This window comes from Gavialis gangeticus, unplaced genomic scaffold, assembly GCF_001723915.1.
Source record: "Gavialis gangeticus isolate Ggan-Ray unplaced genomic scaffold, GavGan_comp1, whole genome shotgun sequence".
NCBI classification, from domain to species: domain Eukaryota; kingdom Metazoa; phylum Chordata; order Crocodylia; family Gavialidae; genus Gavialis; species Gavialis gangeticus.
The window spans coordinates 10,397,393-10,412,109 of NW_017729003.1; the positions used below are offsets into that span (position 1 = coordinate 10,397,393).

Consider the following 14,717-nt stretch of genomic DNA (forward strand, 5'->3'; position numbering starts at 1 on the left):
CAGGTCCCCGGCGCCCGCTCTCGCACGGACCCGCCAGCCCGCGCCGCCGCCGCCGCCGCCGCCGCCGCCGCCAAATGGGTTCGCTCCGCGTGATGCTGTCGTGCCTCTTCCCCCTCAACTGCTGGTTCGCGGCCGTGCGGGCGGCCAGGACGGAAGGTGGGTCCGGGCTCCGGCGGCCCCGGGGCAGGCAGGGAGAGAAAGGCGCTCGCTCCGGGGAACCGGCCCGGCGGGGGGAGCTGTCCGCACTGCTTGCGCCGCCGGCCGGCTCCCGCTCCCTGCCCCTGACTGCCTGCTTTCTGTTTCTCTATTTCTACCTCTCTCTCTTTCCTTCCTTCTCTCTTTCTGTTTCTTCCTTTCTTTCTCTTTTTCTCTCTCTGTCTCTTTATCTCACTTTCCTATTTTTAGCGTTTCAGTTATTTTTCCTAGAGGGAATTCAGCATTTTGTCCATGTAACTGGTAAAGGCAGACCCCCACCCCCTCAAACAAACCCAACAACTGACTGTTTCCCGCCCCCCAGTACACACCTAGGGCGGATGGGGGGAGGGAGTGAAAATGAACATGCCTAATCATGAGGTGAAATCGGGGCACTCGGGGTGTGGTGCTGGTGCCAGCTTTCTGTGAAGCCTGCAAAGCGGTTCCTAGAGGACATTTCAGCGCCAGTGGGGAAGAGGGTGCAGTTGCTTCAAAACGTTTGTGTGCAGAGTTTGCTTTCAGTCCCTGTGGAGAGTCCACGTTACTTTCTGGTGACCCGTTTTATTTTTGTCACGCTATGTTTACTTCCTGTGGGTGTGTGGTGTGTAAAATCTGTACGACAAGGTGCCAATTAAAAGCTGCACTTCTATATTTGAGTCGAAAATGTTAGAATCATTGTAGGCTGGTTATTGCTATTTGTCCTTGAGTTCAGTGGGTTATTTTTTGCCTTCCCTGATTTTGGTTTGGTTTTTTAGACTGTTAGGTATGTTTGTTTTGACAGGTGTATTTTTATATAATGGGCTGGCACTGGGCTGTGTTGGTTATGATAGGAAATTGCAGAAGGAGGCATCTGTCCTATGTGGGTTCTCTTGCAAACCCTTTCTGAATTCATGATGCTGCAGCCAGAGTTTTGTTTATGAGAGTTTTTAATTATGGAGGAAATGATATATGGAAGCTAAACAATAAATAGTTTGCATGCTTGATCTTAGTTGGGCATTCAGGAGGCATGTCAGTATGAGTTTATTCTGCTCAGTTGGACATGCTCATTTAGAAGTACAAAGTACACACACAAAAAACTGGAGTTGTATCGGAGTAGAATAAAGTTTATTGGCTTGAACATGCTTATCTAATTGAGCAAGGAAATCTAGCAACTTGTTTTTTGAGATGAAATAGCTACCTGAGCCCTGGAGCATACACAAATGAGCCATGCAGTACCCGAAGGAAACACTTGTCTTGACACATTTACAAAAGGTTGCTCTTTGCTTTGAATGTATTGAAGTCTTTCTATCTGTATTTATTTCCACTAGAGCTCCTCCTGTCTGGAAAGCTAAGTGAATATGGTGTGATTGTGCCCTTCAGTGCAGATTGCAAAGGACGGTTCCTCTCGCACGTGGTGTCTGGCTCAGTGGCATCAGGGAGTGGTGAAGACTGCCATCCCTCCACCCCGCGCTCAGCTCGGCACAGGGTGGCCCGCAGCACCCTGGATGAGCCCCTGCACCAAGGTGGAGGTGAAAATCGCTTGCTTTATTTCAACGTCACTGTCTTTGGAAAGGAACTCCATCTCCGTGTGAAGCCCAACCATCGGCTGGTACCACCTGGGGCCTCAGCCGAATGGCAAGAGGATTTCCAAGTGCTGTTCCGAGAGCCCCTGCAACAGGAGTGTGTCTTTACAGGGGATATCTCAGCCATGCCTGGTGGCTTGGTGGCCATCAGCAACTGCGATGGACTGGTAAGCAACAGGCAGTTCACCCTTCTGCAGAGCAAATGCTTTTTTTTCAGTATTTCACTTCTGCTGTCCATTTAGGATTTAGGATCACTTCTGCTTTTGATTTTGGTTCTGTATGGAAGAAGTTTGCATTGGACCTTCCAGTACCTCTTCAAGCTGAGGTATAGGAAGAGAGGGATGTAGCAAGGTTGACATGATTTTTTTGTTGCTAAACTGAAGTCTTCCATCTAAAAGTAGAACTTGAAGATACTGGCTACATATTTTATAATGCCCTTCTCCTGTTCCTCAGATCCCCTCTGCTCCCAACATGCCCTCAGAGCTCCTTGTGTTGCCAAAGATACACAGCCAGGTTTATAGTGGGAGGTTATTTCTAGCACAGAAAGAAACGTAAAAGCTGAGGAAGCAGTCTTCTGTGTGTTAACCCATGTGGCCCTTCTTGGGTTGTTTTTCTCTTGGTAGATAGCTGTGCCTGCCTTTCCTAGAAACTTGCTCTCAACCTTTGGATGCTGCAAATTGGAATTTCTTGGCCACATCTATTTGTCCCATTTCATTTTGTTGTGTCCTGTGTTTGGGTGCATCTTGCAGGTAGACAACCTATTACCAATTAAATATACTACCTGGTAATAGGTTGTCTACCTGCAACATGCAGCAGGTTATCATTCCCTGGCTTATTACCAGAGATAAGCTTTTCCTCATGTGGCCTGCCGCATAAGCCAATTATTTCTTGGGGACAGGTTTTGCCTTGAGGATTTCTGTTTACCCCATGTCTCTTGCTTCCATTTCTCCTTGTCTATCTGTTTGTCCCCTCATCTTTGCTTTCTTGCATCAAAGTCTTCTAGCAAAGAAAGAAAGAAAGAAAGAAAGGATTTTCTCTAGAACCCTGCAGTCTCATTGAATTGGCAGAGGGGTCAACACTGGTGTAAAGTGCTCTCTTTTTCCATCTTAAACCCTAAGCTGAGATGATTTGACCGATAGGCTTTTGTGATCTTTGACCTAGTCAGGATAGCTGCAGGTGATTTACTTATTCATATAATTTTAAAGTCTTACTAAGCCGGTATAGGAACAGCACCTTACACTGCTATAATAACATTCATTCCAAAGTATTTTACAAAATAAGTAATAAATATAAACATACAGTTGTGTATTTAAATTAGATAAAATCACCTCACCCACAATTAAATTGTATCCACCTCTGGACTGGGGCATGCTTGCCATCATCAGCAGGGTGTTCCGTAGTTTAGTGATGCATAGCATATGAAAATACACTTCTTGAGCTTTTTTTCTAATAGTTTTTAACATTACACACTGTGGTCTCTGGCCCTTGAATTATGTGGAAAGATGAAAATGTAGACGGCACCCCTACTAATTGTTTTAAATACCGTATTTTTAGATACTTTTCTTTTCCCAAGCTAAGTACTGAGACACGTTTTCACCTTTTTTTACTCTGACCCTGCCATGTTTCCTGTGCCTTCCTTTTTCCAATTAAAAACTTGATGATAAGGGTGCAGTGGCTTCCAAAAATCCTGAGGATTGATAGTTGTCCATTGGTCCAAAGAATTTGGGGACCTCTAATCCCTGTATAATCCCTGAAATGACATTTAGCACCTTTTTAAAGATAGGTGTTACCAATTTCTTTTCCTTTGCTAAAAATATGAGCCATTTTTGAGGGCTATGTTAATAGTTCAGTTTCTGTAAGACTTTAACTTTCTTGGAGTGACTGAGTGAACAACATTTGGTAAAGATGATTTATTGCCAAAGAATTTAATTACTTAAATTGTTCTAGCACTTCTTTTTGCCTTTGGTGTCTAATTGATACCCAGGCAGGTTTCATAATTTGATCCACTTGAAGAATTTCTCATTACTTATTACATCTTTGGATACCTGCCCTTCAAATTTCCTCTGAAGCTATTTAATCCTTTTTCTACATGCCAATATTTGTTTTGTTTGTTTTAAGCTTACAGTTTAGTTGGAATAAATTCTTGTATTTTTTCATTTAGCTGTATTATTCCCTTGGTTTTTGGCTCTGTTTTTGGGGGCGGGGGGTGTTGTTTTTTGTCCTTGGAGATGCTTATGTTTTCTAATTCTGGAAAAGTAAAACATATATTTTGCTTCAGCCTCTGATGTTGTTCCCTTTATAGGATACCCTAAACTGATTTTTTAAAAGTATTATTTTGGGTCAAATTATATCTTGGAAACTGTATTAGTGCATATCAGTTTACATAGTTGACATGAGCGCTAATGATTTTGGCCCTGCACACTGGCTTGAAGGCTTTAGAGAGTTTTTCTATGATTGCACTGGACAATGCCATTAGAACTGCACTATATCTTGAATAGAAGTAAATTTTAAGTGTGCCTGTTTCGGTGTACCTGTAATTTCTATCTGTGTCTCAAGTAGGGGGATGCTTTGCCAGAGGCTTTTGAAATAATTGATAGCTCGGTCTGTCAGCTCTTTTCTTCTGTCCTTGCTGAGAAGACTGTCCTTGCCCCTGCAAGCAGTATGTGGATTTTAGACCCAAAGAGTTTTAGGCTTGACTGTGAGATGGGGGCGAGATGTCCTTGCCAGAGGTAGAGTCCCAGCCTGCCAGACAGAATTCTGCTCAAGTGCTTCCTGGAGGCTGCTCTGATGTCTGAGCATCTGTTGTCTCAACCAGAAGGTTGAGAGAAGGTGTTAAATTAGTAATTAAAATGTTTTGTTTGGGAATTTTTAATTTTTTTTCTGAGAAATGCTCCACCTGTTAGGGCTCCAATACACATTGGTGGAGTGTGCTCTGATGTGGAAATCCAGCGTGTTGGAGCAGACCCGATTAATGGAGTCTGCTGGAGCACGGAAACTGATGTGCTTCGGCAGCCTTCCATGTCATGTGTATCAGCATCCTGGTGTGTCTTTGCACTGAAAAAATGGAGGTGGGGCGCTTTGAAATAAAACACATTCAGTGAGTTTTAGTTCAAAGTGCCCTGCTGCCATTTTTTCAGTGCGGGGATGCGCACGTGACACACGGGCACTTTTAATTAGCATGGCTTGCTAATTAAAGTGCCTGGTGCCATGTCCCACAGCACGTGTAAAAATGCCCTTAAGGTTCAGTCAGTTATTGTGGGAGACTTTTTATTTCACTATCACTACTCTACTCTGTAGATTACAGGATAGTACTGGCGGAATAGTCTATCCTTTTCAGCAAAGTTATTTGTCTATCTGATTGTAGATTCCACTAGAAATAGTAAAGTCTTTCAAAATCGTACGTTTTAAAGATTACTTTCCCTTAGGGCAGTGGGCTTTGTGTCTCTTGGCTCAGGACAGAAGTTACACATAAATTGGTATAAGCAATCGGAAATCAGTTCAAATCTATAACACAACAGAAGTTCAGTGCACATATACCACTTTCAAAATGGTCAAGACTAGTTTAAGATAAACCTGGATGGATGTAGTATCAGACTTAACTGATTTAGGTTAAATTGCTTTATTGAACTTCTGTTCCAGATCCCCTCCAGATTTAAGTTAACTCAGTCCCCCAGCATCCCAGGATGCTTTGCACATCCCTTGCAACCCCCTCACAGGGTGGGTGGGCTAGACTTAGCCTAAGTTGTCTACTCCAGCTGAGCAGGGATGTGTGCTCTAGCACCACTCCCCCTGCCCCGCCCCAGCTTTTGACCTGGGCCACTGCAGGCATGTGGCTGCATTTCCTCAATCAAAAATGAATATCTGTTCACTTGCTTATCGGTTCAATCCACACAGTTTAGACTAACCTGCAAAGATTGAATTGAGTCAGCCTCTGGCTTTTTGACTGTCTGTGCTTAGCCTTTAGTCCATATGATGCAGTTCCTCTTTTACTAAACATTTAAATAAATTTAACTGTCATGAAAGTTGTACTGTTGGCAGCCCTAAAGATTGAAGTCCTCTGCTCCATAAAGAAGGATGAGCATGGGCAGGTAGAGTCAAACCCAGTAAACTTCATCTCTGACTAGCAGGGGTTTGGTTTGAGAGGTACTAGCCAGCTCTTCTGCTCCCTGCTGTATCGAATAACAGTGGCACCAACTGTGGGGGTACCTTGCGATGTGAATAATTCTACATGATGTGGTTGTCTGTGCACACTGTTGTACACTGAAATCAGTTGTAATCAAAATATCTGCATCAGCACTAGGGATTGTATCAGTTAAATTATAGCCCTAACTTAAATAGTTAATAGGTGCATTGACACATGTATATACTGTGGGGTAGATTTACACTAGAGTAAACCCACTCTGGGCAGATGTCTACACATGCGGGGATGCAGGAACAGATTTGCTGCTCTTGGCAGTAGTCTGCTCCCACCCCCTCTGGCCCTGCACCAGCCCACTAAAGCAGCCAGGGTGAACGCTAGGCTCCCTCTGGGTGCTAGCCCAAAGACTGGCAGGGAGCACAGGGCAAGGAGACAGCTGTCTCCTGTCTGGAGCTGGGAGATTGCTCCCTGCCCTCAGGAACTGCTTGTTGCCAGGGCAGGCTCTGCCACCGGAGCCTGGGTGGGGACAATATCCCCCTGCCCCAGCAGCATGGAGCTCCTGGCCCTGGCTTCTTGATCAGGGGTAGGGGGCTTGGAAAGAGCTGCAGGGGAGGGGCAGGTCCCCTGCTCTGCAATTGCTTGTTCTTAACCCATGCTCTGTGATTGCAGAACGGGCTGGGGAGCTTGTTCCCAGCCCCAGCTCCGCAGTTACGATTGTGGATCTGGGGCTGGGAACGGGCTGGGAACTTGTTCCCAGTTCCAGCTTATGATTGTGAAGCAGGAGCTGGGGACAATCTTCCAGCCTGTTCCCAGCCTATTCCCAGTCCCAGCTCTGTGATCGTGACTTGGGGGGTGGGGTCTGGGAGCTCCCTGCTGGTGGGACAGGGGAACATTGTCCCCACCTGGGTTTTGGTGGTGGAATCCCCCCCAGCAGCAGGCAGCTTCCAGGGGCAGGAAGCAATCTCCCGCTCCCTGCTGCCCAGCTGACCAGGAGCAAGTTTTCTCCCAATCAGCCATCTATATGTGCCGTACTGCACAGTAATGAATTGCAAGTAAATTTGCAACTTGTATTTATAGGTAGCAGATTTACTCACAAGTAGAGCAAATTACTACACAGTAAGCATCTGCATGTGTAGACAGTGATGCTTACTGTGCAGTAATTTGCTCTAATCTCGAGTAAAGTGTCTCATGTAGACACATCCTATTTGTAGCAAATCTGCTTATAGATCTGAAATGAGCTGGAATTAAATAATTTATTTAATAGAATTAGGTGCTTGTATTATTGTTCTGGGTTCAATAAGAAACACAAGAGTTTCCCAGCAGTGTGGAACTCAAGGGAAACAGTTTTTAGATGGGAGTATTTAAAGAGTTAAGTATTTCAATACATTTGTAAAACAAAAGAAGCAAGCAAACAAATCTAATCCTTTCCTTCCCCACCCCTAATCCTGCCCCCCAGAAAACTGCCTTCTGATCTGCTATAGTGACTTCAATAAAAGGAATAATTTTCTGGTTGTTTTGCTTGTGTCAGTTTGCTGCAGAACCCAGTGGGAGTGTCTACATGAGATGCTTAATGCACAGTAGACTAATTCTACTGCACATTAGTACACCAGGGGAAAAGCTGTGCTAACAGGCTAACGCACAGTAGAATTAGTCTCCTGCACATTAAACATCATGAAAAGACTGTGTGCCAGTGCTACTGCGCAGTAGCATCAGTTACTGCACATTTAGTTAGTACCTCATATTAGAGTTACTAAACTTAACGCACAGTAACAATGGTGCATTAATGCACAAGTTGATGCACCCAGTATTCATAGATTAATAGATGTAGAATCGGAAGGGACCGAAGTAGATCTTCAAGTTCGACCCCCTGCCCTAGGCAGGAGAGAATACTGGGCTCATATGACCCCAGCTAGGTAGTTATCAAGCCTCCTGTTAAAGACCCGCAAGGTAGGAGCCAACACGACTTTCCTTGGAAGTTGGTTCCAGATCCTAGCCTCCCTGACTGTGAAGTAGTGTCTTCTAATGTCCAGCCTGAACCTACTCTCAAACAACTTGTGAGCGTTATTCCTTGTTATTCTGGGTGGTGCTCGGGGGAACAGGGTCTCTTCCGTTCCCCGCTGGTCCCCCTGGTAAGTTTATAGACAGCCACCAGGTCCCCTCTCAGCCTTCTCTTGTGGAGGCTGAACAGGTTCAGGTCCTGTAGCCTCTCCTTGTAGGGTCTGCCTTGCTGTCCCCGGTTCATGCAAGTGGCCCTCCTCTGGACCCTCTTGATGCTGGCCACATCCCTCCTGAAGTGTGGCGCCCAGAATTGGATGCAGTACTCCAACTGTGGCCTGACCAGCATCGCATAGAGGGGGAGGATCACCTCCTTCGCCCTGCTTGTGATGCATCTGTGGATGCATGACAAGGTGTGGTTAGCCTTACTGACCGCGTCCTCACATTGGTGGTCCATGTTCATTTTGGAATCAATAATGACTCCAAGATCTCTTTCTGCCACTGTGCTTTCGAGAAGGGAGTTCCCCAGCCTATAGGTATGCTGTTGGTTCTTACTGCCCAAGTGCAGTTCCCTGCATTTGTCAGTATTGAAGCCTATCCTATTCTCATTCGCCCACCCCTGTAACCTGTCCAGATCCAGCTGTATCCTGTCCCTCCCTTCTAGCATGCCCACCTCACTCCAAGCCTTGGTGTCGTCAGCAAATTTGAACAGGGTGCTTTAGGTATGCTGTAGGTATTGGACAGGTTAGACATAACATTTGAGAAGGAGAAGAATCACTGGGGAGATGCCAAAGCTTTGGTCACCTGGATTAAGGGCAGGGTCTTTTGCTGGGTAGAGGAATAGAAGTGGCATTTTCAGTGTGCAGATAGACTTGAGGTCCCTGCTTTGTTGCTGGGCAAGTCTATAGAAAATCTGCTAAAGAAGAGGAAATTCATATGCTACTGCTCATTATGGTCCACTGACGCTTGTGTTTCTTCTTTGCCTTTTCTTGTGGCAACTCTGTTAAACTCTACAGCCATGGGGCTGCCAAAGTGTGATGTGCACTCTGGGAAAGCACTTGTAACTTAATGGACTGTGGTAGTCGGCTGAAGGAGTCAGAGAAGCCTTGGCAGAGGGGAGGAGGGTTCTGTCGCTTTAGAGGGTCTGGGAACAAGAATTCACTGCTTTGCAGTGACAACTGGTTCTTCATCAATGACCCAGTAAGTAAAACAACCCATTGTCTTGTCAGAGGTATTACTAGTAGGCCTGTGCAAAGCTTCAGGTGCTGATTAAATATGGAGGAAATTTGGCTTGATTCAGTGGCTGAGCCTCCAAATCCAAATCAAATCAGGAGACCAGTAAAAAGGTCCGAATCAATTTGGAAAAAATTTGGCGATTTGGGCAGTTCCCCATTTGCCACCACAGGGAGCTGGACCTGGGCTCTGTGCTGATAAGTAGGGCCTGGGGGGGAGGCTGGAGGAGGGGGCCATGGGGGAACCCCTGCCAGTCCCCATCCCCTGCCTGCTCCCCCAGCCCCCCTGAGTGCCCACTGTCCCAGCTGCATCAATGGCTGCCTAACCTGGCCCCAGTGTCCTGGCACTTAAAATCCCCACAAAACAAAACAAAACAAAACAAAACAAAACAAAACAAAACAAAACAGCCACACATTCACCGGCTCCTGCCAGGTGGGTGGGGGGCGATCCCTGCTGCCCCCCATTGCCCTGTGCTGCATGGGGGGCTATGCCACAAGCCCCAACCCCCACTTTTGTGGGGGTTTTTAAGAGCTGGGACACTGCAGCTGGGCAGGGCAGCCATTGACAGGGCTGAGTGAGTGGGCGGGGGATGGAACCTGTTTGATTAGGAGATTTGGCTGATTTGGTGGCAACTGAATCAGATTTGGCCGAATCGATTTGGGACAGTGATTGGAATTACCGAATCGAATCGCTGTCCCCTGAATTGGCCAAATCTGAAGCGAATACTAGCCGCTTTGCACAGGCCTAATTACTAGAAGTGCTTTCCTTTCCTGTTAAATTTACCTCATGGCAGCTAATTCACCCTATGCTTTTGGCCATGCAAATGAATACAAGACCCTCTGGAAATATTCTTCTAGTCGGGAGAGAGGTTTTCTTGTCCTTAAATGTGCTGTATAGAAATAGTCAGCAAACACAGTGTTTCTATAGGACCTGCTGATTTGCAGAGCAGGACTCATTGGGTTCTGCTGATTTGCAGAATGGGATTAGTAGAGTTACATTGTGCTGATTTGCAGAACTTCAGAAACCACACACACTCCAAGGGCTGCAATACACTTATTGGTTTACCCCGTCCTCCTAACTGAAACCAAAGCAAGATGTTAGTTGTTTTTTTTTTTTTAAATCAGTATATTGTCCCACGTGTATTTTGTCTCCTTATTTATAGCTTCAATTGAATCACGGCAAAGAAAAAATATGCTCTCTTTTCTGTGTTATATTTATTGCTTTATTTCCAAAACATAAGTGGTCTGGCTACAAGCAGCAAGTTCTCATCATCAGGCAAAGAATATGTATTGGTTATGGCATTTTTGAGTGGGGGGAGGAGGGGTCTGTAGGACACTGGGTAACTGGAGACTGCTTTTCTGCTATGAAATGACATTTCTGGGGATTGGCCAAAGCAGTTCATGGTTTTATTCCTTCACAGATAGGGACAAATCTTCAGCTGTGTAAATGATCATAGTTCAAAAAAGTGAATAGATCTGTGGCATTACACACCAGTGTAAAGCTTAGAGGAAAGAAAAGCTTAGTTTTGTGGCTATAAATACAAAATACAAAAACTACAAAGACATTTTGGGAATAGATACAGATAAGATCACAGGTTAGGATTTATTTTTGGTCTTTGGATTGTAACCATTTGCAAATGAGATTAAGTATAGAAAAGGTAGCTTTACATTGTAGGCAGCAAAATAATTAAGCAATCTAGAATATGTTCATCATTATCAAGCAAAACAGTATAACCCTACTCTAATAGGGAAAGAATCTGACCATAGGATTGTTTGCTTCCCTTTGATTTGCACATGTCCTGTAATTGCAGTTGACCTTACAGGAAGTTTTTCACAAACTTCGAAAAGAGAAAATAGCTTTTACATTTCAGCATAATGTGTATGTGGGAGACCCAGGATCTCTTGGTCACTCATTTTTGATAAAATGAGGTGTTTTGTGTTGCTTCAAATGAAAAGTGTGTACAATTAGATTATATTGTGTAAAACCTGGAAACCAGGTCCAAGTTTTTTTAAAAAGAGTGCTTAAAAAAGAGTGCTTAAATAAAGGCTCCTAAATCCATATTTAGATACATAAATAGGTGGCTCACTTTTTATAGAAGCTGTGCCTGTATTTGTTCCCATTTTTATAAGAATAGGCATCCATTTTTGAAAATCTTATTTTTCATAACTCACATGCATTGTAATGGGCCATGACAATCCTGTCATCTGTGATACAGCTTCAAAGCCAGTGCAATACCCTGACTTTGGAAACCGCACAAGTGGGAGGGCTATAATTTTTAGACATGCCATCACACTGCTCCTGCCCCTTCCTCCACAAGACACACATCTTTGCAGGTACCTTAGTTTTCTTGTAAGTTAAAGTATCCCCTCTTTTCTCTGTAGCCTTTCACAATAGGTATATGAAATCTAGCTAACATTCCCATACCTTTAATGGGAATAGTAATTAGAGGAATAAAGAGGATTACACAGAAGCAGTTCAGATTCAGTGTGTTTGTAATTTTTTCTGATTTCCTTTTGTGTATCTTGCTTTCACAGTGCTTTAACTGGCGAGGTCATTTCCTGGGGAAGAGAGAGAGAACAGAAAAGATGGGAAAAGAGATCAGATCCTGTAGTTTTGTTGCACATTGGATTCAGTTGTAAGGATGGATTCTCATGCAGGGAAAAACATAGAAAGAATACACTTCCACACTAATTAGTTTCATCAGTGCCTGCACCTTTCATCATTTGCTTTATATAAAACTATACTATAAGAGATATAGAAAGAAGAACTTATCTCCTTTATGTCACTGCTTTTTCTCTACTTGATACCAATTTTATGATATTGTGACCATTTCAAGGAGAACACCTTTGAGGAGAAGTTCTGTTCCTGCTAAAAGTAATAGAACTTTAACCATTGTTTTCAATTGGATTTCACTCTTGATATTTTGTACATACAATTGTATTTCCATAGCATAGTCCAGTAGGAGAATTTAAGCTGTTGCCCTGCATCTTGTTCAGTTGTTTATTCAGATGCAAAATGCTACAGATCTGATTCTTAATATCCCATATATCATCTTGTACTGGTATAAAGGTTTTGTAAGATGTAAGGTAACTTGATCAGAACCCAATACTTGAGAAATAACAATAAAACAAGTGAAGGATTCTGCTCTTTACACCTGCCTCAGCATTGTGCTTTGCAAAGGTTACTCTTATTTCTAGTCAAAGTGATGGTAATTGTGTCTTGGATTCCAAAACAATAGGGTTAGACACTACAATATAGATGCTTTTGTCTTAGGATTCAGACTTCAATTTCTGGAGGATAGCATTAGGGTCAAGAAGGAGAAAGAGCACTTGTTAAAAAGTTCATTGCAAGGTACATCTACTTACTTTCCAAATTCTGATCCTGATTATATGTAGATTAGTGTAACGTGAGTAGAAGTGTATTACTTCCATGAAGTTAACTGTCACTTATACTGATGTAGCAAAAATCTGAGTGTGCAAAATCAGGCCCTGTTTTGAACAATTCATTAGTGCAGGAATCCTATCTCTATGACTTTCACCTCTGCAAGACCTATGTGCAAATTCCAGCTTGGGTCACAAAGAAAAATGAGTTCAGAATAGTTCCCCATTTGTAGACACACAAAACTGCTGCTCGTTTTGGCACACTTCTATGCTATTGGCAGCCTCTGCTAAGGAGAGGCCCATAACTTGAATAGCAGGGTTGTTGCAGGTCATGATTGATGTACGTAGACAGAGTTGTGTGGAAGCCCAGAACAAGACCAGTAGGGGATGGTGAAGATCGGGAATGAGGTATATTAGCAAAGCTCTGTAGGAAAAACTTGCACAGTGCTTGCCTGCGCTGTGCCAGGCTCAGACTAGTGCTATTAGTCCCTCATTTTCATGAGCATTAAATCTATTCACAAAAGGAAAAAAAGGAAGAAAAGAAAAAGCTACAAAGCTCGTATTCGATTGGTTGCAAGGTCATGGGTTTATTACACGGCCTGTTCTTTGTGGAAGATTGAGCGAATTGGGGGAGGAGGCAGGCAAATTTAGCCGGCTTGGGAATCGTGTTTCTCAGACATAGCTGTGCACTAATTATGTACATATGGGTTCCATTTCAATAAGTCTGTTCTCATTTGAAGCTAATCTTTTTACTTCCTGATTATTGTGCTTCCACCCAAAGAGCTTTAGGGCTAAATTTTACCCTCAAGATATATGAGTGCCCGTTCTCATTGACAATCATGGGAATAAAACAAATGGATTTGGTGGCAGGATTTGGCCCCTCCTTTGAAGTCTGAAAGAGGAGCATTTAAACACATCTCACAGCTCTGCTTGGCATTTGCCAGAGTTTGTGAAACAAGACCAGCAGGTTAATAAACAGAGCAGATAAAAGCTGTCAGTTCTCAGGGACTTCACTTAGCTGAACTTTCCTAGAGGAGGCCCACATTCAAGCATAACGTAGAAAACTAATGTTATCAAAGTGGCTAAAAAGACCTCTAGTTTAATTCTATACTTTGCTCTGTTTTATGAAATGTATGCCACAAGTTTGCAAAAAAAGCATATAATACCCCTGTGAACATATTACATTGCAGTGCAAGTAATGACAGATGAGAAATTTAAGATGCAGGATATTATGCCACTACATGTTTTAAAGAGTCATCTCATTTTGCAACATGTTGTCATATCTCAGACATGCCATATGTGAAATATTGCTTATTATGGAACAGAATTTGGTTTTGAACAGTGCCTTTCCTATTCAGGGAGCTGTACAACACTGTCCAAAGCAGAGTCAGATAGGGAATGCTCAGTGTCTCTCTAGGTAAATGCATCAGCCCTTGAGCAGTAATGATTCTAACATTAAATCCTGCCTTCCTGGAAGAGGGAATGTGTGTGAGGACAAGTTTATCCTTTTATCCTTTTGTAGGCCAGAATCTGAAACACAAGAGGCTAGGGACAGACATTCAAAAAGCTGGAGCCTGAATTGATTCAATCTTTGCAGGTTATTCTAACCTGCTGTGGGGGCAGTGCGCGTCTCCACGCCGTACCCGCCTCCTCCCACGTCCTGAAAAGGCTTTTCCTGTCACTACGAGTCGCTCACCCTCGTTCTGCATGCGTCTGATACGCCTGCCATGACTTTGATGGTATTCCGGTTCAGTGATATTATTCAGGCGCGTGTCAGTCCAAAAGTGAGACTCCGGGACTCTCGGGGTCCCGTGTCAATGAGGGCTCCGCCACTCCTACACCCTCTCCCGTACCACCGGGTTGGTTGTTTCTCGGGGTAGGTGACCCGTCAGTAAGTCACTCACCGTCCACTAGGCAATGTCCGGTCCATACAACCAATTTTCACAGTCAGGGGTTATCTAGAGCAATGGGCTGCCATGCCCTCTGCGCCCCTTCATAGATTTCATAGATTTCATAGATTAAGGGTCGGAAGGGACCTAGTAGATCTTCTAGCCCGACCCCGCGCCAGGGCGGGAGAACAACAAAAAACCCCAAAAAGAGAAACGGGACTCAAACGAGTCCAGCCAGGTAGGCATCCAGCCTCTTCTTAAAGACCCCCAGGGTAGGGGCCAGCACCACTTCCCTTGGAAGTTGGTTCCAGCTCCTAGCCGCCCTAAC

At 44.1% G+C, this 14,717-nt stretch overlaps 1 protein-coding gene across 3 annotated transcripts in view; it reads left to right on the forward strand.

Moving 5' to 3' along the window:
- Nucleotides 1-6: 6 nt before the first annotated feature.
- The window catches only part of ADAMTS14 (ADAM metallopeptidase with thrombospondin type 1 motif 14), a 168,317-nt gene continuing 153,606 nt past the window's right edge, over nt 7-14,717 (forward strand). For all 3 annotated transcript variants that reach the window (XM_019507809.1, XM_019507810.1, XM_019507811.1), the window contains exons 1-2: nt 7-156; nt 1,500-1,921. In XM_019507809.1, coding sequence (XP_019363354.1) covers nt 75-156; nt 1,500-1,921 — 504 coding nt within the window. In that variant the 5' untranslated portion in view covers nt 7-74. The remainder of the gene's footprint in view (nt 157-1,499; nt 1,922-14,717) is intronic.